Below are 23,686 nucleotides of genomic sequence, written 5' to 3' on the forward strand. Positions count from 1 at the left end.
CCACTAACATGATTTGTCAATGTAAAGCACTTGCTTTAAAAATTCGAAAAGCTGTTTTGCCAATAGAAATATAAAGATGCCACAGTGCAAATGACAAGAATACTGGCCTGGAAGTCAGGAGGCTAAGGAGTTACATAGCTTCAGATCTACATTATCGCTATTCCTCTGGGCATCTCAGATTTGTTACCTTTCTCACACAGATCTAAACTAATGCTCTCGAAAAACCCTCCTTTCAGTTTTAATATTAGATTTCGCTCACTCAGGGCAATGTTACAAAGTTACCTTGCTATTTCTTTCCCTTTCAAACTGTTCCTCAAATTGTCTAATTTTTTTCTGAAGTTTCTTGACCAACTGATAAGGTGTTCTGTCTTCTCTCTTCTCTTCTTTTGAACTAAAGGATGATCTTCGAATTCTAAATTAAAACATAAAGCCAACACTGTAAGTTAAATTTTCAAGTACCAACACTGTATCTATTATTGCCCTGACATAACACTATTACCAATAAAGTATATCTTTAATTCCTAACACTAAAGGACAGGTAGTATAAAGAAACACTGTAGTGTTATGGACCACAAATTTAGCTAATACAAGTGGTGATTAAAACAGTTTGGGGGCCGGGCGCGGTGGCTCAAGCCTGTAATCCCAGCACTTTGGGAGGCCGAGGCGGGTGGATCACGAGGTCAAGAGATCGAGACCATCCTGGTCAACATGGTGAAACCCCGTCTCTACTAAAAATACAAAAAATTAGCTGGGCGTGGTGGCGCGTGCCTGTAATCCCAGCTACTCAGGAGGCTGAGGCAGGAGAATTGCCTGAACCCAGGAGGCGGAGATTGCAGTGAGCCGAGTTCACGCCATTGCACTCCAGCCTGGGTAACAAGAGTGAAACTCCGTCTCAAAAAAAAAAAAAAAAAAAAAAAAAAACAGTTTGGAATCATTTAAAACTGGCTTGGATGAAGGCAGAAAAGAAACAAAAAATACCTAGCAGCTCAGCACTCTTGTAACTGTTCAAACCGCATAGTAAAGTTTTTGACATTCAGATCCATTAAAGGCTTTGAGAAGAAAAGATTAGGAATTGCCCAGCAGCACTTGCTGCTTCCTTTACAGCACTCTGTATTTCCGGGAAGAATACATAAATAAATGAATACACCACAAGAAAATGTCTATTTGAGAGCAAACTTCAAACACTACACCTCAATGAACTCAGTAGGGTCAAAAAAAAAAAAAAAAAAGTCATAAAAATGTGTTCCATAAAATGAGGGAGAAAGCTCTGAATTCTAGGTTTAGAAGATTAAATCTTCTTTTTTTGATACAGAGTTTCGCTCTTGTTGCCCAGGCAGGAAGACTAAATCTCTCAGAAGACTTGGGTATATAACAGGAATTGCCTCTTGTAAGTACATAAAAATCACATACCTAGTAAAAGATAGTGCTTTAGATGAGGAATCCAACTTTTCTGGATCATGTAGAAAACGCTGGCTTTGCCCAAAATCTAAACTGCGGTGTGACAATACTGGAGGACAGTCCTCTTCCAAGGGGTGATGATTCATTCTTCCAGCTTGTGGAGACAGCTGAGCTTCTCCAGACTCAGAGTCCTCCTGCCAAGACTTAAAAGCAGGAAATGGCTCTATAAAACAAACACAAAGAATAGTACCATGGATTTCTTGATTCCACATGGGAAAAATGTCATAAAATACCAGCTATGCGTTCCTTAAATCATATCCTTATGTAGTGGTTCATATATATATTTAAAAACAAGAGATACTAGGATCTTCACAAAGCCTACTATAGTTTAAAATTATTCAAGCTTCAATTTTTAGCCCAGAATTTTGTATTTTTTTTGAGATGAGGTTTTGCTCTGCTGCCCAGGCTGGAGTTGAGTATCATGATGATGGCTCACTGCAGCCTTGACCTTCTAGGGTCAAGTAATCCTTCTACCTCAGCCTCCCAAGTAGCTGGGAATAAGTAGCAATTGCCACTATACTTGACTAATTTTCTTTTTTTTTGCTGTTGTTAGAGATGAGGTTTCACTATGTTGGCCAGGCTGGTCTTGAACTCCCAGGCTCAAGTGATCCTCCCATCTCGGCCTCCCAAAGTGCTGGGATTACAGGCGTGAGCCACAGTGCCCAGCCCAGAGTTCTATTTTCATATAAATTTAAATTTCTGAACCCAGTGGCAAAGCAAGAAAGGACACTGTCAAGCTCTTTAATTCTAAAGATGTTACTTAATATAATTCTGAACTTGTCTAAACATGTTTTATTTACAAATGTTACTTTTCAAGTAGGGGAAAACGAGAAACAGCAACATTCAACAGTTCTTAGAAATTTAACTTAAAAACCAAATCATACCAGGTGTATGACCTATCCCTCACTGTCAAATAGCTATGTTAAGAAAAAGTGAGAGCTATTCCCCATGTTACACAGAACACTCACCAAGTGGAGCTCTCTGACTCTGGAAGAATTCTAACATTCCCAAAGGTGGAGCTAATTCACCTGACAGCACCTGGCCTCTAATATTAAACTGTGGCAGTTATCTTCTGTTACAGGATTCCTACATATAATATATATTTTAATAATACTCAAAAGTATTACTAAGACAAAACTTAATAGCACTAGGCCTTCCTTTTTTTTTTTTTGAGACGGAGTTTCGCTCTTGTTACCCAGGCTGGAGTGCAATGGTGCGCGATCTCGGCTCACCGCAACCTCCGCCTCCTGGGTTCAGGCAATTCTCCTGCCTCAGCCTCCTGAGTAGCTGGGATTACAGGCACGCGTCACCACGCCCAGCTAATTTTTGTATTTTTAGTAGAGACGGGGTTTCACCATGTTGACCAGGATGGTCTCGATCTCTTGACCTCGTGATCCACCTGCCTCGGCCTCCCAAAGTGCTGGGATTACAGGCTTGAGCCACTGCGCCCGGCCCAGCACTAGGCCTTCTTAAGCACATTTACTTTACTGCAGTTATCCTGTACGCTCTCAAATGAAAGCTATGTTAATACATTCGGTGTCTTTGCAAATATAATGTCTGGTTACATAAAGAACATCATACACATAATCCACAAATATACTCCAAATACAAAATTAAGTACAGGAGGGGAAAAAAAAATTCCCATCTACACACTAACTTTCTTTCTTTCTTTTTTTTTTTTTTTTTTTTGAGACAGAGTCTTGCTCTCTCACCCATGCTGGAGTGCAGTGGCACAATCTTGACCCACTGCAACCTCTGCCTCCTGGGTTCAAGTGATTCTCCTGCCTCAGCCTCCTGAGTGGCTAGAATTACAGAAGACCACTACCATGCTTGGCTAATATTTGCATTTTTAGTTGAGATGGGGTTTCACCTTGTTGGCCAGGCTGGTTACAAACTCCTGACCTCAAGTGATCAAACCACTTCGGCCTCCCAAAGTACTAGGATTACAGGCATGAGCCACCACGTCCAGCAAGTTTTTTAATGACTACAATTTAAAAATTTGATGTTATGGCTATTAGTAGTAGTAAAAATGAATATAAAGATGGCTTGACAGTGTCAAAATTCGAGTGATGTTTTATTTTTCCTAACACAATAGCTAAGAGCGCTGCTTTAATAATTTAGTTTAACTTTATGCATTAGCCATTTAAAGCATTACCTTTCCTTTCAAAATAGTAAGAACATAATTGTTTGTTTTTGAAGTCCAGATCAATTTGACAATTAAAAACTGGGTACAAAGCGTGCAATCCCACAATAAACCCAACAATAAAGTGGTTTTCAAAGCAACCCTTGTACCTGTGTCCCAGCAAATAAGTAACGGTAGTAAACATTTTATGAGAAAAGACAAAAGTAACAAGTTTTTCTGGATTCACTTTTAACCCAGAACAGTCTTCCTAAGATATGGGGACAGCAGGAGAAGGGCTTAATAAAGAGACAAACAAAGTGAACCATAAAAAGGCAAAAAAACTAAACTATGGTGAACCATACTTACCCTCCCCATCTCTCTGCAGATGCATTGTTTTGAAATCAATGAGGGGAAAAGTGATAAGGCATGACGCTAATAAAATGGAAAAAAATGGCAAAAAATACTAAAGTGAACACACAGCACAGTCAGAACAAACCATACACATAACACAAAGCCAAAGATACCAAAAACATTTCCCTAAAACCAGTTAGGCATTCTGCTCAAAAACCTTATTAAAAGAAATTACTACTAACTAGATTTTAACAAATACAAACATAACATTTGCATTTCGGCAAGCAATGCAAAAAAGGGGGAAAAAGCTCAAAGTAGTGCTATTTTACCCAAACATAAAACTGAAGAAATGGAAATTCTTAAGCAGGTTCTGTTTGAAGCTTTTCGATATAAATGATTTTAAAGAAAAAAATCTCCCTTAGTTTGCTCTTTGAAAAAATCCTACTGCATTTCATTCCAGAGATAGCAGGAGAGAATCTGAAAATAGTATCTACTTCCATTGAAAGTCAAAACTTTGTGAACAGCTGCTACAGATTCATACTGGTGACAGTCATGTGCTACCTGCTTGCTACCTACTGCATTATGCTGACTATTTTTCTCATTCTTTGAGGAAAAAAAACAAAACAGAAACCATATACTTAGGAATAGTGATATAGGCCTCTATTTGGAGTCATCCCACTTCTCTACAGAGTCACATCAAACAAAGCATATCTGTGATTCCAAGGTATCCAGGGTCTAAAGCAGGTTGTTTCTTAAGGAAATAAGACTTTTTCATTTAGAATATCCTAAACTCCTAATTGTGGAAAATCAATGTTTGCATTAGTGACAAAGTTGGAAGGAATGACATGGTCTACTAACAGCTACTCTACCAAGCACATGCGCAGTTCATGGCTGGGAAGTTCACTCAGGTGTCTCTAACCATTGGCTGTCTGAAAGTCAGGAACCCCTATTCCTGGAAGAGCAAGAAGGAGATCTACACAAACTTGCTTAGGCTGTTGAGCCAGGGCAACTCTGTGATTGAAAATCAGGCATCAGTAGCCTACAGGTTGCCTTCTTTATCTATACCAAGGTATAAGTGCTGGATTCTGACATGGAAAAAAGGACAGTCAGTATCCGGTTCTATTTTGGGGAGACTCAAGAACACTGAAGCTGGACAGAGAATGTCCATTCTCTTCAGACAATGAAAACAACTGCTCTTCTATGCTTAAAATTTAATCAGGACTCCCAGGCCAAAGATCATAAAGAACTACTTATCTGCATCTTCTAATAGGAAGAAACAAAAGTGCTTTATCAGAATCCCAGCTGCTGCTTTTGAAGACTCACTTCCTAGCAAGGCTTTAAGAGATGGTCTGTCAACCACCACTCCTTTTATTTTAGCCATAATAAATAACAAAAAAGAACATTAATTTCCAACTGCCACAAGTATGCTAACATATACCCTAACAATGGGAAGCATCTTCATAAACTCTAAATGTCCTGAATAACCCAAACAAAGCAAATGAAAGACAACTTCCTAATTTAGTCTAAGTTAAAACAGATAATATGTGACTGGGGATGCCAAACATCTAGACCTATATAAAAACGAAGCTGGGGAGGAGACAGCAATAAAAATTGGCACAGACAATGACTTGGTTGGGGCTCCTAAAAAAAAAACAAAACAAAAAAAAAACCACACACACTCCATTTGCAATCAGGTGAGTACACTTACAGTGCCAAAAGGAGTCCATGGCACTGGCATTACAATTCCTGTTATTGCCAGCATATGTCAACAGATAACTTGCCAAAGATAAGACAACCCAGGGATCTTCATCCAAGTGAATGTACATGCAGCTCTGCTTAAGATTCTTGAGTTACCTCATTTTCTCTTTACCAAGGTGTACGATCCAGAAGAACTCCTAGATCCAAATTTATTGTTTGTTTCCCACTCCCATTCAACATTTTATTTGAAAGTTTACAAATAGATAGCAAAATTGAAAGAACTTTACACTGTATATCCATATACCAATCACAATCTATCATTAATATTCTACTATACTTGCTTTATAACATGTATCCATCCATTAACCATCTTGTTTTTTTCATGGATTTCAGAGTAAATTGCAGGTATCAGTAAATTTCCCCAGGTTTTGATTCTCTTGAAGTAAAAAGAACACTTTATATACAAAGAAACACAAAAATCTATGTATCTGCTGACTTTTGAGAAATGTATACATCCATGTTGTTTGCTTGTTAATTTTTTTTTTTTTGAGGCAGAGTTTCACTCTTGTTATCCAGGCTGGAGTGCAATGGCGCGATCTCGGCTCACTGCAACCTCCGCCTCCTGGGTTCAGGCAATTCTCCTGCCTCAGCCTCCTGAGTAGCTGGGATTACAGGCATGCGCCACCATGCTCAGCTAATTTTTTGTATTTTTAGTAGAGACGGGGTTTCACCATGTTGACCAGGATGGCCTCGATCTCTTGACCTCGTGATCCACCCGCCTCGGCCTCCCAAAGTGCTGGGATTACAGGCTTGAGCCACCGCGCCCGGCCGTCTGCTTGTTAATTTTTAACTTCTCTCCTTTGTGCAAATTTTTAGCATCCCCTGCACCATACCTTCATAACCTAAGACAGAGATATAGGAATATGGTACAATATTTGTTTAGAAGTACCCTTGAAGGTCATTTTTCAAAAAAGTATTACTGATGATTCTAATGGCAAGGTAATAATTATACTCTGTTTAAATTGGTGAGATCCCTACGCCTTAACATACTGGGCTTTCAAAGACTGGGAGATAGTACCTGATTTTAACTATTAGCAAAAACGTAGGCTGGGTGACTTTTTAAAAAGATCAGTTCTAACATCCATTTTCAAAGCTGCTGATGGATCAGATAAGAACTTCTAGTTCATATGAGATGCTGTCCCATAATCTCAGTGTGTTTCACTAAAAATACTCACTTGCTCATCTTATAGGAAAGGGAGAACAGAAGATCAAGATGAATAAAGTTATCCAGAAAAGGGTTGTACTCTTATCATTGCTTAGGGTAATTTCAGTTACAAATAACATTATCAGGAAAACAATGTGTGTGGGTAAAATTACCTTCCCATTTATCACCATCAGAAACATTCTTCAGATCTAAATGTGGAATATGGACACATGCTGCTTCCCCTTGAACACCAACACTTTGACCTCCTGGTACTTCTGATTCAGTGTTGGCATTCAAATCACATATCTTGCTACTAGAATCCTGTATTTTAAAATAAAGAATACATTTCACAACTACGGAATTTTTTCACGCCCAGCTTCAAGACATCCAGCATATATCCATGTGTAGTCTTCACTGGTTTACTGTGCCTATATAGCCAACTGTCCCACTCCCACTGTGCAAACTATATTCAAATATAAAAATGCAGTTTTTTTGTTTTTTTTTTTTGAGACGAGTTTCGCTCTTGTTACCCAGGCTGGAGTGCAATGGCGCGATCTCGGCTCACCGCAACCTCCGCCTCCTGGGTTCAGGCAATTCTCCTGCCTCAGCCTCCTGAGTAGCTGGGATTATAGGCACGCGCCACCATGCCCAGCTAATTTTTTTTGTATTTTTAGTAGAGATGGGGTTTCACCATGTTGACCAGGTTGGTCTCGATCTCTCGACCTTGTGATCCACCTGCCTCGGCCTCCCAAAGTGCTGGTATTACAGGCTTGAGCCACCGTGCCCGGCAAAAATGCAGTTTTATAGTATGTCTCATCAGGAGATAAGTTTGCGTGCCAAATTCAGGAAAGCGTTTTCATAACCAAGTTTCTTGTGACCAAAAGTGGCAAAGTAAGTTGTTGTTTAACTGTAAACTCTTTGATAAGAGTATTTACATTTAAATATTTAAACCTAGCTAACCCAAGTTAAAGACCAGACATAACAGACGGTTTAAACCTAGGTAAATTTTTAAAGAGTAAGATAAAAAATAGTTCTTACCAGAATCAAGTGTGACAATTTATCACTGTCAAATAACAAATATTCTTCCCTAAAAATACAAGTAAAGTTGTTAGTATATTGAGAATAAAAAGGTTACTATCATTATATATTTCTTACCTAGATTCCTCTTCTCAACTACATGTGAAGAGAAAATGACAACTGGACATATGCCCATTCTTTGGAGCCCTGTATCTGAAAAACCACACAATACTAAGAAGATCCACAGAATCACTTTGGGTTTAGAAAAATCAAGTAATGTTCCCTACTCCACTCCACAAACCACAGCAAAAAAGAAAAACCTTTATAAAATGAAAACTAAAATCCACAGTAAGTAGAAACACAAAAGGATGAATGTATAATAAAGATTTATAAAGTAAATGCTTTAATCAAACAGCTCTATTCTCTCTACTCTTGAGACTTCTAAAGACTTTTTAAGAAGGTATCACTGTCTTTTACTTTAAATCTGACTGTTTTCTATCACAAGGTTGCTACTTCCAAACAAAGAAGGTTACTACTTCCAAATCTTTTCCTCCTCAAAACATTCTAAAGAGAAATTTTTTAAAAATTTCAGTTCACCTTTTATTTCCTCCAAAAAACTAACCCGTATTTAGAACAAGTGTTACAGCAAGCTGTTACAAATGATCCGTACCAATTTTTCAGTCAACAGAGCACCTGCTATTATATTATAGATCATCAATATGCCTACTATGGAAAAGTTCTTTTCCTCAAAGGCACTGTGGCAATTTACAACGACACATCAAGATGTCACTTCTAACTGGCCATAACAGAGTATGCACTCAGGAGACATGTCTTAATCTAAATATGGCAAGTCATTTTCCCATACAGATAATTACCTTATTTTTGCTGAGCAGAAGAAATGAACTCAATGCTCTGACAAGTTTAAAGGCATTCCTTTGCTTAGAGTAGCAGCAAATGGTAGGATGAGTAAATACTACTTAAGCGGCCTAGAAGACCTAATCACCTAAATTTGAGAAACATGATGTTAAACATACAAAATGTAATCCACCTAACCAAGGAACTCTTTGGATCTAAAAACAAGTTTGCTAACCTATACACAGTTGAAATTGGAGAGGAAAGAGCTTTTTCCAAAAGCAACAACAACAACAACAACAACAACAACAACAAAAACAGAAGAGTCCTCACTAAATGGGTCCTAATTGTTCTACCAAATCCAGATGTCATCATTCTGGGGGTGCCTGTTAATGCCATTAATCTTGTATCTTCAGCCAATAGCTCCAATACTCGTTGGGCTGGAAGAGGATGATTTCTGCCTCCTGAGATGAAGAACAAGGAACTGCTGTAACCAGGAAATCTATGGACCTTCAGAGCATGGGGAGGCTCCAGAGACATGGCTCCAAAGAATTTACTTACCCTTTAAGAACAGGCTTCCTACTTATAATTAAAAGAAACAATGAAATTAATACAACTATGTCCTGGCCAACAGGCTGTCAGCAAATTAGTATGCTGTCTGGGATCTCTCAATATTTACAATCTAGCCTGCAACTTCACTGCTGAAGTGTTTTCAGAATCTCAAATCATCTTCCTAAGAAAGTTATACTATACTTTTTGGCAGCATCTTGAAAACTGATGCAAAGAGTAACAAGAACCCAAATCTTACTCTGTGACTTAAAACATTCTAGAAAGCTTCTCCTCAAAGAGACTATCTACTGAGACTCTACATTTAGTCAAAATACTTGTTGCCTCCAGTATTTCTCTACCATTATAGCCAGTCGAAGTGGTAAAAAAGCACCAACTGCCTAGGAGTGTACTGAGACATACCAAGGATAAATTCAAAAAGGAAGAAAAACATTCTATACATATTTGTTGAAACAAATACAGTATCCTTCAGTTAGTTATACACAGTTCTAAGACCATGAATTAACTCACTGATGGGCATACTCAGAGTATCAGTAAATTCCCAATTGTTCTAAAAACTGAAAGAGTTTAAGTGTCTACAAAAAGGTTATGTGTTTTTCCCTCTGAATGTTTTCCAAGTTATAACTACTGTCTGTCTGAACCTGTATAAATCCAAATATTTATATTTAATATCCTTTATGCCTACCATTAAAACAAAAGCCGGTTTAAGATTACCTAAACTATATATTTATAATGAATAATCATCTTAAAAATTCACCTTAGAAATCTGTGAAGAGCTCCAATTCTCAAAATGATTCATTAGCAACAAGAAAAAATGCTTACCTCTCAGGACAGCCATCTTCACTATCACCATGATCACTGCATGGCTCTAACAATATACCTACAGACTGACAAAAAGAACACCATCATGTATTAATGGAGCTCCCAAAACACAGATATGAGAGGAAGTTGCCAATCTAAATTAGGATATTAGAATATATGTTAGTCAGACATCCCTTATTAGCTATCATTTATAATAGTCTATAGGACTTAGATCTCTTTTTACAGAGGGTAATTTATCTTCCCTCAAAACCTACGTCATCTGGCAGGTACTCTGCATTTCTTTCTCTCTATTAGGTATCACTACTACTAGCCTTTTTCCTTAGAATTCTCTCCTCCCAAATGATGGTCTCCTGATCCTGCTTGCCTACTGCTGCTTGCCTTATTTCTCCTCAGCCACAAACACACAAGTTTGGCAACTTCTTGTAGGTAAGATAAGAGTTATGGAGGAGTTTGCATATTTGAAGTAGTAACTATTTTTCACAAAGAAAGTCCCCACATGAGAAAACTTTCCCAATTTCCAATGAGCTTAGTGACACCATCTCATCCCTATTCCCCCCAAATTTAAAACCTACCAAGTCTAATACAAATACCCAGAGAATTACTACAAAATACATAAACTTTTTGGTGTTTTTGACGATCACCTCTCAAATCAACAAAGGTTTGATACTTCCTAGATTCTCTGATTCTTCTTTAGAAAGTACCACTTGTTCAGTTTTGTTTAGCATGAAAGAATGTCCATAAGACTGCAAAAAAGCTATTAAAAGCCGGGCGCGGTGGCTCAAGCCTGTAATCCCAGCACTTTGGGAGGCCGAGGCGGGTGGATCACGAGGTCAAGAGATCGAGACCATCCTGGTCAACATGGTGAAACCCCGTCTCTACTAATGGTGCAAAAAATTAGCTGAGCATGGTGGCGCATGCCTGTAATCCCAGCTACTCCGGAGGCTGAGGCAGGAGAATTGCCTGAACCCAGGAGGTGGAGGTTGCGGTGAGCCGAGATCGCGCCATTGAACTCCAGCCTGGGTAACAAGGGCGAAACTCCGTCTCAAAAAAAAAAAAAAAAAAAAAAAGCTATTAAAATACTAGTCCCTTTTCAAACTACACATCTCTGTGAGGCTGTCTCATAGGCTTCAACAAAAACAATGTAACAGTAACAGACTAAATGCAGAAGCAGTTACAAGAATTCAGCTGCTTCTGTAAGTCAAACAGGTATCAACAATATTTCTTTCTATAAAAAAATGCCATTCCTCAAACTAAAAAAAATTTATGAAAACAGTTGTCTATTATGGAAAAGAGCAACCTTACTTATGTTACCATAAATGAGTTATGTTTAAGTAAGTTAATATTTTTTAAATTTCTCAGTTTTAATTCCTAATATGGTAAATCCTGTAAACAAAGCTCTTTCGGATCTTCAATTTTTTTTTTTTTTTTTTTTTTTTTTTTTTGAGATGGAGTTTCGCTCTTGTTACCCAGAGGCTGGAGTGCAATGGCGCGATCTCGGCTCACCACAACCTCCGCCTCCTGGGTTCAGGCAATTCTCCTGCCTCAGCCTCCTCAGTAGCTGGGGCTACAGGCATACGCCACCATGCCCAGCTAATTTTTTGTATTTTTAGTAAAGATGGGGTTTCACCACGTTGACCAGGATGGTCTCGATCTCTTGACCTCGTGATCCACCCGCCTCGGCCTCCCAAAGTGCTGGGATTACAGGCGTGAGCCACCGTGCCCGGCCGGGATCTTCAATATTTTTAAGAGTATAAATGGGTCCCTGAGAACCAAAGTGTGAGAAACAATGATACAGAAATCAGACTTCGGCAACCTTTAGATCTAGACCAGGTATCCCCAACCCCAGAACCAGGACCAATCCATGGCCTGTGAGGAACCAGGCCACATAGCAGGAGGTAAGCGCATTACAGCCTGAGCCCTGCCTCCTGTCAGATCAGTGGTAGCACTAGATTCTCACGGGAGTGCAAACCCTCTTGTAAGCTGTGCATGCAAGGGATCTGGGTTGTATGTTCTTTATGAGGATCTAACTAATGCTTTGATGATCTAAGGTAGAATAATTTTTGTGGAAACCCCAACCCCTAACCCACTGTCCGTGGAAAAACTGTCGTCCACAAAACCAATCCCTGGTTCCAAAAAGGTTGGAAACTACTGCTCTAGAAGATAGCTTTACATTCCAAAGGTTTCTGGGCACATAAAATAACTATTACGCAGGCTGAATATTTAACTTTTATTTATTTACTTAAAATTTTTTTTTCTTAGACAGTCTGTGTCACCCAGGCTGGAGTGCAGTGGCACAATCTTGGCTCACTGCAAACTCCATCTCCTGGGTTCAAGTGATTCTCCTGCTTCAGCCTCCGAGTAGCTGAACTACAGGTTCACGGTGCCACCACACCTGGCTAATTTCTTTGTATATTTAGTAGAGATGGGGTCTCAGCATGTTGGCCAGCCTGGTCTCAAACTCCTGACCTCAAGTGATCTACCTGTCTTCAGTCACCAGAAGTGCTGGGATTACACGCATGAGGCACCATGAACCTTGGGGCTGAGCACAGTGGCTCACACCTGTAATCTCAGCACTTTAGGAGGCCAAGGTGGACAAATCACTTGAGGTAAGGAGTTTGAGACCAGCCTGGCCAACACGATGAAACCTCATCTCTACCAAAAATACAAAAATTAGCCAGGCATGGTGGTGCATGCCTGTAGTCCCTGCTACTCAGGAGACAGAAAGAGGAGAATTGTTTGAACCCACAAAGTGGAAGATCGTACCAGTACACTCCAGCCTGGGTGACAAGCAAGACTCTGTCACAAACAGAACCCAGGTATTTCACTCAAAAGAACCAAATTCAAGCCCTAGCTCTACCTTTCTCATCACAAATATGAGAATAACAATCATTTACTTGATTACCTTAGATTTACTGTAGAGAATCAAAAGAAATAGCTTGTAAGAAATGCCATCTATATTGGCCAGGTGCAGATGCTCCCGCTTGTAATCCCAACACTTTGGGAGGCCAGTGTGGGTGGATCACTTGAGGTTAGGAGTTTGAGACCAGCCTAGCCAACACAATGAAACCCCATCTACTAAAAATACAAATATTAGCCGGGTGTGGTGGTGTGTGCCTGTAATACCAGCTACTATAGAGACTGAGGTATGAGACTCGCTTGAACCGGTGTGGAAGAGGAGACTGCATGAGCCAAGATAGTGCCACTTTACTCCAGCCTGGGCAACAGAGCAAGACTCTGTTTCCAAAAAATATATAAAAAACAAAAATAAAAAATAAAATAAATAAAATATCAGTGGGCAAAATAACCCGTATCTTCTCCCCACCTCCTCCCATGTGCCTTTTCATAAACATCAGGTTCTGCAAAGGAAGGCTACGGAGCTCTGGTCTCTCAATTCAGGTATGCTAGATAGCTTTGGCAGTGGTGGTAAAAGCAGCAGGAGGAGAAGCAGCTACATCACAGTCATATTAGCAGTATCTTAGTAGTTTTCGGAAATTACTGCCAAGAGCTAATTAAAACCTGACAGGCATTTCCAGTAATTCCTCTGGTCTCCATCCATTCCTTTGTTGTCCATAATTGGTGCACCCACATTGCTTAGTTCTGCATCTTCCCATTTTTACTCACTCACTGCTCAAGCATGTTAGTTACTTCTATTAAATAAGCTACATATCTTCACTCCATTCTGTACCTTTCATTTGCTGTACAAACACTCAGTAAATTGCATATTGACATAGTTCTATCCAGCCTACTCTCTCTCTTCTATTAAGTATGATCAAAATTGATGAGGTCTTATGATAGTACAAATTGACAGCCATCTGTTCCTCTTGGCTATCTGCCTGAGTTTATAAAGGGTCTCCACTTCTGAAAGGAGGTAACTATATTCCAGCAGTTTCTCAGTATTTGCAAGGTATGAATAATTCTAAGTTTTGAAGGGTACCATCAATGAAGGTACCATGAAATGAATGGATTTGACTGAGGATAAATCAGGTATTTTGATGTGAGTTCTAGTCAGACTATTCAACTTCATACACTTTCTTTTTTTTGTTTTTTTGAGACGGAGTCTTGCTCTGTTGCTAGGCTTGAGTGCAGCAGTACGATCTCGGCTCACTGCAACCTCTGCCTCCCGGGTTCAAGCGATTCCCCTGCCTCCGCCTCCTGAGTAGCTGGGACTACAGGCATGCGCCACCACACCCAGCTAATTTTTTTTTTTTTTTGTATTTTTAGTAGAGATGGGGTTTCACCATGTTGGCCAGGATGGTATCAATCTCCTGACCTCATGATCTGCCCATCTCGGCCTCCCCAAGTACTAGGACTACAGGCGTGAGCCACTGTGCCCGACCCATTTTCTTTTCTATTTCTTTTCACCTTCATACACTTTCAACTCCCAAAATACTGATTACAGTACAACTTATACCTATTCAAAATCTACAGTGAATAATCTCTTTATATCAGATAAAACTCCTAAATATTTACTATGGAATCTAGTAGCACATTAAAAAAAAATTCTATTTTGCAAAAACCTATTGGATAAAGTTATCCAAAATATAGGCCAGGCACAGTGGCTCATGCCTGTAATCTCAGCACTTTGGGAGGCTGAGGAGGGCAGATCATGAGGTCAGGCATTCGAAAACAGCCTGGCCGATATGGTGAAACCTCGTCTCTACTCAAAATACAAAAATTAGCTGAGCGAGGTGGTACATGCCTGTAATTCCAGCTATGTGGGAGGCTGAGGCAGGAGAATCACTTGAACCTGGAAGGTGGAGGTTGCCATGAACCAAGATTGCACCACTGCACTCCAGCCTGGGTGACAGAGACTCCATCTCAAAAAAAAAAAAAAAAAAAAAACACACACACACACACACAGAGAGAGAGAGAGAGAGAGACAGAGAGAGAGAGAGAGAGAGAGAGAGAGAGAGAGACAGAGAGAGAGAGAGAAAGAGAGAGAGAGACAGACAGAAACTCTTAAAACTCAACAATGATAAAACAACTCAGTTAAAAAATGGAAAGATGGAAACTTAAAACTCAACAATGAGAAGATGGAAACTTAAAACTCAACAATGAGAAAATCGCCCAATTAAAAAACAGGCAACTGGGGCTGAGCGCGGTGGCTCACGCCTGTAATCCCAGCACTTTGGGAGGCCGAGGTGGGTGGATCACAAGGTCAAGAGATCGAGACCATCCTGGTCAACATGGTGAAACCCCGTCTCTACTAAAAATGCAAAAAATTAGTTGGGCATGGTGGCGTATGCCTGTGATTCCAGCTACTCAGGAGGCTGAGGTAGGAGAATTGCCTGAACCCAGGAGGCGGAGGTTGTGGTGAGCCGAGATCGCGCCATTGCACTCCAGCCTGGGTAACAAGAGCGAAACTCCGTCTCAAAACAAACAAACAAACAAAAAACAGGCAATTGGCCAGGTGCAGTGGTTCACGTCTGTAATCCCAGCACTTTGGGAGGCCAAGACAGGTGGATCACCTGAGGCTAGGAGTTCGAGACCAACCTGACCAACATGGAGAAACCCCATCTCTACTAAAACTATAAAATTAGCCAGGCATGGTGGCACATGCCTGTAATCCCAGCTACTCAGGAAGCTAAGGCAGGAGAATAACTTAAACCCGGGAGGCAGAGGTTGCAGTAAGCCAAGATCACTCCATTGCACTCCCGGGCAACAAGAACAAAACTCCACCTCAAAACAAAACAAAACAAAAAACTGGGCAAAAGACCTGAATAAACACCTCACTAAAGAAGATAAACACATGGCAAGTAAGATATACACATGGCATATGAAAAACTCATCATCGTATGTCATTAAGAAACTCAAAATTCAAACAAGATACCACTACACACCTATCAGAATGGCCAAAATCCAAAACACTACCACCACCAAATGCTGGCAAGAATGTGGCACTGTCACTCATTGCGTGTGAATGAATGAGAAACACACTCAACTGATTTCAAACACCACGTTTTTTATAAATGTACCCAAGCATTTAGTTTATGATAAAGGTGGCATTTCACATTGGTAGGAAAAAGATAGACTATTCAGATTATTCAAAAAGTTAAGGTGGTGGGATACCTAGGTAAACGTATAGGGAAAACAGTTGAATCCACTCTTCACATCTTACACCATGATAAATTCCAAATGGGTCAAATATTCAAATGTAGAAAATGAAACTACAGAAGTATTTTTTTAAAACAAGAAAATTAGTTTATAATCTCAGAATAGGGAACACCTTCCTAACTATGACATTAAAATCTAAAATCTAAACAAAACAAAACAAAAATGTTTAATACTGTCAAAAATGACTTTAAGTAAAAGACAAACTGTAAAAAAATATATGTAACTGATCATAAGAAAGGAGGTATTTCCTTCTGCTGTAGAAGGGCTGAAAAAAAGAAAAAAGAAAGAGAGTATTTCCTTAATAAATAAAAAAATATGTATAAACCAAAAGGAAAAATAGCAACAACCCAACAGAAAAATGCGGATATGGACAACTGGAAACAGAAAAGATGAGACCCACCATGGTGGCTCACACCTGTAATACCAGCATTTTCAGAAGCTGAGGTGGGAGAATCACTTGAAGCCAGGAGTTCAAGACCAGCCCAGGCAACAAAGCGAGACTCCTTTACAAATAAATTAAAAATTAACCAGGTGTGATGGCATGCACCTGCTTGGTAAGGTGAGGCGGGAGAATTGCTTGAGCCTGGGAGGTTGAGACTGCAGTGAGCTGTGATCATGCCACTGTATGATCAGAGCAAGACCCTGTCTCAAAAGATAAAAATAAAAGACTTAACATTTCTATAAAAATGTCAATGTAAAAGAAAGTCACAATATATAAGTTTCACTTACCAGGTTGTAGTAAAAACTCTGCAGTGGTAAGGCACAGTCAAATAGGTATTCCTATGCATTGTTCATGAAAGCATAAACTTGGTTCAAGAGTCGGCAATTTGATAATATATAATAAAATAACAAATGCATAAACTTTATGACCCCAAATTCTACTTCTATAAACTTATCCTAAAATAGGTTTGCATAGATGAAATGGCGTATGTACGAGGATATTCACTGCAGCAATTTTTAAGACAAGACAGTGCTTTCTTTTATAGTTTTATTATATCCCACATCAGGGAGGGGAATTAAATATGGATAGACAAGAATAGAAGGGGTGACACTTTTCTATATATCCTCTGATAATATTTAAATGTTTAACTGAATCTCTTTTCAAAAAACAAATAAAAATATACTAAAACTCTGCAGGACAAAAAAATCAATTATCCACACATAAGGCATTTAATCACTAAAGATTCCTGTTTGGGGACAGTGGCTCATGCCTGTAATCCCAGCACTCTGGGAGGCCAAAGCAGGTGAATCACCTGAGGTCAGGAGCTTGAGACAAACCTGGCCAATATGGTGAAACCCTGTTTCTACTTTAAAAAAAAAAACTACAAAAATTAGCTCGGTGTGGTGGCACACACTTATAATCCCGGCTACTTGGGAGGCTGGGGCATGAGACTCACTTCAATCCAGGAGGTGGAGGTTAGAGTGAGCTAAGATCGTGCCACTGCACTGCAGCCTGGGTGACAAAGTGAGACTCTATCGCAAACAAATAGCCAAAAAGATTCTGTAAGATTAATTTCAGCCTGGCTAACCAATACACTATAGGACTGTGGTTTATGTAGCAACTAGTACTCTTGAGATTATTTGATTAATCAGCTTTGAAATGTTAAAAGGCAATCTGATTTCCTTATACTGCAAGTCAATTTCAGAGAAAAAAAAAATCTCCAACATTATTTTTTATATCTAAAATCTTGATCTCCTTACTATATTCTAGCCCAACGGTTAGCAACTATGGCATATTAAGACAAATCCAACCTGTTGCCAGTTTTGCACAGTTATTCAACTAAGAATGGTTTCTACATTTTAAATGATTGAGGGTAGGAGGGAGAATCAAAAGAATAATGATATTCTGTGAAGTGAAATGATAAGAAATTCAATTTCAGTGTCCATAAATTAAATTTTATTGGAACACAGCCATGCTCATTTCTTATATCTTTTTCTGGCGGCTTTCATGTTACAACAGCAGAGTTAAGTAGTTGTGGCGGAGACTGCATACCCACAACACCTAAAATATTTACTGACTAGGGCCTTTACGCAAAAAGTTTGCTGACTCCTGCTCTTATCTAACCTTAAACTTTCCTAGACACGAGTTACTTTCTACCAAAGCCATTTGAAACTCATACATCCTGTCCAACTTATATTCCCCTCTTCTGCAATGTCTTCACCTTAATAATACAGCTTGAAAAGTTCATCCTAAGTTTCTAATCCACCCAACATGCACTCTGTACCCTGGTTAACTATTTCAAAGCTATTTAGTCAATGCCCTTACCAATGTGGTCTAGTTTATGACCAGCTTTCTGTTCTCCAGACAGACAGATGCTACAAGAAAATGTGTCACTTATGTACCTTGCTAGCTGGCTCACTACAAATTCATGTCATCAAACTTCAGCTAGACCTCCACTGGTTCTTGAGTATCTGCTGACTCAGTTCTATTTGCTTTCTCTCCACAGAGCCTCTTATAAAACTATACCTATTTTCTTCAGATTCAAACCCAATTCCTGTCTCCTCACCCTCTGCAAATGCATTTCATTTTAAAATAGTCAAAGCCATCTGAATTAAGTCCCTAAAATACCTCTCACTTAAAAAATATTCTACAGGCCGGGCATGTTGGCTTATGCCTATAATCCCAGCACTTTGGGAGGCTGGGCGGATCAAGAGGTCCGGAAATTGAGATCATCCTGGCCAACATGGTAAAACCCCATCTCTACTAAAATACCAAAAAAAAAAAATTAGCGGAGCTTGGTTGCACACACCTGTAGTCCCAGCTACTCAGGAGGCTGAGGCAGGGAAATCGCTTGAACTCAGGCGGCAGAGGATGCTGTGAGCCAAGATCGTGCCACTGCACTACAGCCTGGGTGACAGAATAAGACACTGTCTCAAAAAAAAAAAAAAAATCTATATATCCCCTTTTACTGAAGATTAAACATAGCTTTTCCTATTTAGGAATAGTCACTCAACCTGCACCTTGAATCATCTTCCTTCCATCTCTCATCCCCAACCCCCTCTATGCAGTGTTCCCCTAATTACCCTGGAGTTTTCTTCTGACACTTTTCAGTCTCTCCCTACCTAGTGACTGATTCCTACTGACATGCTCAAATCTCCATCCCGTATCAAGAAAGCAAGAAAGTAGAAGCAAATAGGCAGATAATCCTTCCACAACCAGACTGCTCAACTCTTCTCTTTCATTTTCAATGCAAAACTTGTCCAAAAGGCTTTCCACACACTGCAGCTTCTATCTACTCACCTGATATTCATTCTTAACCATGAAACCCTCTACCTACCAAAGCTCCTCTTTCTTTACCAATAATTTCTATCACAAAATACAATAAATTTTAATTGGAATTAATTATTTGCTTAAATTATTTAATTATAAATCAGAGAAACTGTTGGAAACCTAAATATAAGAACATATGAAGAAAAGCAAAATCATCCACAATCTATCATCCAGAAGGCCACCGTAAATGTTTTGTTATACTTCTTGGCCTTTTGACTACATGTCACACACACACATGTACAGTGCATGCAAAGAAATTGGGACTTCATTAGCTTTAGTAATCTATACTTGGTTTTTGGTTTTTGTTTTTCAAAATAACTTTACTCGTGACTATTACTCGGCCCTTTAAAACAATTTTAAATGACTCAACAATATCCTATTATATGGATGTACTATGATTTATCGAATCATTTTCCATTGAGTACTTTTCGTGTTTCATTTTTTTTCCTGCAAATAAACCCCCAATAAGAATTTTAATAGAAAAATATTTGCAAGGCCGGGCGCGGTGGCTCAAGCCTGTAATCCCAGCACTTTGGGAGGCCGAGGCAGGTGGATCACGAGGTCAAGAGATCGAGACCATCCTGGTCAACATGGTGAAACCCCGTCTCTACTAAAAATACAAAAAATTAGCTGGGCATGGTGGTGCGTGCCTGTAATCCCAGCTACTTAGGAGGCTGAGGCAGAAGAATTGCCTGAACCCAGGAGTCGAAGGTTGTGGTGAGCAGAGATCGCGCCATTGCACTCCAGCCCGGGTAACAAGAGCGAAACTCCATCTCCCAAAAAAAAAAAAAAAAAATTTGCATGCACCTCTGATTTGTATGTATTTCCTTAGGACACAGTCCTAGATTTCGAAATTTCTCGTTTAAGGTCTTTTGTTCTGTCAATGTGTTTTCCAGGAAATTTATAGCAATTTATACTTCTGACATCTGTAGGAGACTACTTATCTTAACCAAACCCTCACCAGCATTAAACATATTGTTTATATTGTTTAAAAAATGTTTTAAATAATATATATATTAAATATATTGTTTGTATTGTTTAAAATATATATATATATATATATTTTTTTTTTTTTTGCTCAACAGCAAAGGCAAAGAAAAAAAAGCCATTTGATTAGACTTTTAACCCCCTAGCAAGCAAATAAAATTAAACTTCCCCTTCTTATTTTTGTACCTTTGCCTCCCATCACCTTTTTTCTCCTTTTATCTTTCTATTTTGACCAACTTTCAAACTTAGGAAAAATCCCATCCTCTCTGACATTCACAGTTTCTATGGCCATGGCTTTTTTTTACTCCAAAGTGCTAAAATACAGAGGTTCCCCTCAGGTTTCTTCAATCCCCACTTATTCTCTTATTGAAGTCACTGCTTTGGCAATTCCATTCACTCATAAGCAAAATGAGCCCCCACCAGCAGCCACAACTCAAGACCCAAACATCTGCTTCATATGAACCACCAGTTCTCCAACACTGACTTCTTTTCCAATACCTTAGTGTCTGTGTTTCTTAACCTAGTTTGTGCCTAAATCTCAATCATTTTCACATTTGGAATGTTCTCTATTCTTCCTTCTTTCCTTCCCTGGGTCCCAGAGTTCAGACTTTTTTTTTTTTTTTTTTTAATTAAAAGAGAGTCTCACTCTTTTGCCCAGGCTGGAGTGCACAATCTCAGCTCACTGCAACTTCTTCCTCCCAGGTTCAAGAGATTCTTCTACCTCAACCTCCCAAATAGCTGGGACTACAGGCATATACCACCACACCCAGGCTAATTTTTTTTATTTTTTGGTAGAGATGGGGTTTCACCATGTTGGTCAGGCTGGTCTTGAACTCCTGATCTCAAGTGATCCGCCCACCTCGGCCTCCCAAAGTGCCAGGATTACAGATGTGAGCCACCATGCCCACCAACTCAGACATTTTAAGTGCTCACCAAATACAGGGCAAAAAGCCCACTAACTGTTGTATTTACCCCCAATATTTCCTACAAACTTTATAACTACTACAAAAATCTTCTTCCTAAAATACAGATCTGGGTACATCATTCCTTCCGTTTCAAAGTTTTCCATATTTTCCTTCTACTGAGAAAATCCACAATTATTAGGATAGTATTCCAGGTACTATGCATGACTTGAATCTACCACTATTTCCAGAATTATCTTTTATTATATATCCTCCCACAATACCCTGAGCTCTACAAGTAGCTCTGCTTCATTAACATTCAACATTTCCCTGTAATCTTTACTTATACTATTCATTTTAGTCTCACAAATCTGGAACCAAATTCAACCCTATGAAAGGCCAAATTCAAAATTCCCCTTGCTCCAAGACCTTCCATAACTACCCTGACCAGAAGTTCTGTCCTCTCTTCTGCAAGACTATAGTGCCCTAACAGCACTAGTTATATTCCATATTAGAAACTATGTACATGTAAAACCTAGATTATCAAGTCACTGAAATTTAAATTGGGTGTTTTTACTTGTACTGTCCAAGTTAACAAGTATTGTGTATTGCCCAACTAAACTAACTTATTCTAATAAGAAGAAAAATCACTGAGCTTCTTAGCTGGGGGGGAAAAAATGGTTACAGGCTTTTCAAGGCCAAGAACCCATCATTCAAAAAGGTTTCCTAAAATCAATTTTAGAAAGAATTTCTGTTCTCTTTACAAAGTAACTGATAAACTAATTGCTTCTTTTTTTTGAGGAGGGGGGAGGTAGGGGGGACACAGGGTCTCACTCTGTCACCCAGGCTGCAGTGCAGTGGTGTGATCTCAGCTGATTACAACCTTGCAACCTCTACCTCCCAGGCTCAAGTGATCCTCCCACCTAAGCCTCCCAAATAGCTGGGACTACAGGTGTATGCCACCACGCCTAGCTAATTTTTAATTTTTGTAGAGATACCATGATGCCCAGGCTGGTCTCAAACTCCTGGAGGCAAGTGATCCACCTTCCTCAGCCTCCCAAGGTGCTGGGATTATCAGCATAAGCCACCACGCCCAGCCCAATACACAATTTCATTCAACAAATTATTTACTGAGTTGCTTACTATGTGACAGATGCCATTGTGGTCTTACATTCAACGAATGCTTAATCAATACCTAGTATGCATCTAGATAATAGGGATGTAATAAAGAACAAAAGAGACAAAAATCTCAGCCCTCACTGGTTTTTTGTTTTTTTTTTTGTTTTTTCAAAGACAAGTTCTCACTGTGACGCCCAGGCTGAACTGCAGTAATGTGATCACCACTCACTACAGCCTTACCTCCTGGGCTCAGGTGATCTTCCCACCTCAGCCTCCCAAGTAGCTGGGACCACAGGAGAGCACCACTTCACCTGGTTAATATTTTTTATTATTTTTGTACAGACAGGTTCTCCTTATGTTGCACAGGCAGGTCTCCAACTTCCAGGCTCAAGTGATGCTCTCACTGTGACCTTCCAAAGTGCTAGAATTACAGGCATGAGCCACTATGAGTGGCCCCATGAGATTTTAATAGAATGGTGGGAGACAGACAATAAATAGACAAGTAGATATGGCTGGGCACAGTGGCTGATGCATGTAATCCCAACACTCTAGGACATAAGGTGAGAAAAATGGCTTGAGGCCAGGACTTTAAGGCTATAGTGAGTACGATCACATCACTGCACTCTAGCCTGGGCAAGAGTAAGACCTTGTCTCTAAAAATAAAAAGATACATAAAATAATTACGACACTATCAAAAGTCAGGAGGGGGCCGGGAACAGTGGCTCACGCCTATAATCCCAGCACTTTGGAAGGCTGAGGCACACAGATCACTTGAAGTCATGAGTTCAAGACCAGCTTGGCCAACATGGTGAAACCCTGTCTTTACTAAAAACACACAATTTAGCCAGGCATGGTGGCACAGGCCTAAAATCCCAGCTACCTGGGAGGCTGAGGCAGGAGAACTGCTTGAACCCAGGAGGCAGAGGCTGTAATGAGCCAAGACTATGCTACTGCACTCCAGCCTGGGCAGGAGAGTGGGACTCCATCTGGTGGTGGGGGGCGGATAGGAAGCAGGGAAAAAGGACAAAAAAAAAATTCAGAGGCTGGAGTAGGTGGGTAAGTGGGAGGGAGGGCCTGCTAATACACAGAGAGTGATAAGATTTGGTAAAATTGAGGAAATATCTGCAAGAATAGTAAGAATGTGAGCTAAGGAGATATCCACACAAATAGAAATCCAGATAGGACTTAAGATTTAGCTGTCT

The 23,686-nt window shown here is 39.6% G+C and overlaps 1 protein-coding gene across 7 annotated transcripts in view; it reads right to left on the bottom strand.

The window, feature by feature from the left end:
- The window catches only part of FAM13B (family with sequence similarity 13 member B), a 98,454-nt gene that overhangs the window by 14,706 nt on the left and 60,062 nt on the right, over positions 1-23,686 (bottom strand). For 4 of the 7 annotated variants that reach the window (XM_010344497.3, XM_010344495.3, XM_039475324.2 and 1 more), the window contains 6 exons: positions 10,092-10,156; positions 7,872-7,920; positions 7,007-7,154; positions 3,947-4,012; positions 1,411-1,621; positions 283-412 (listed from right to left, as the gene is read on the bottom strand). In XM_010344497.3, the coding sequence (XP_010342799.1) occupies positions 283-412; positions 1,411-1,621; positions 3,947-4,012; positions 7,007-7,154; positions 7,872-7,920; positions 10,092-10,156 (669 nt within the window). The remainder of the gene's footprint in view (positions 1-282; positions 413-1,410; positions 1,622-3,946; positions 4,013-7,006; positions 7,155-7,871; positions 7,921-10,091; positions 10,157-23,686) is intronic. The other 3 variants (XM_010344496.3, XM_039475355.2, XM_003933950.4) reach the window with 1 other exon arrangement.

This window comes from Saimiri boliviensis, chromosome 1 (genome assembly GCF_048565385.1).
Source record: "Saimiri boliviensis isolate mSaiBol1 chromosome 1, mSaiBol1.pri, whole genome shotgun sequence".
NCBI lineage: Eukaryota > Metazoa > Chordata > Mammalia > Primates > Cebidae > Saimiri > Saimiri boliviensis.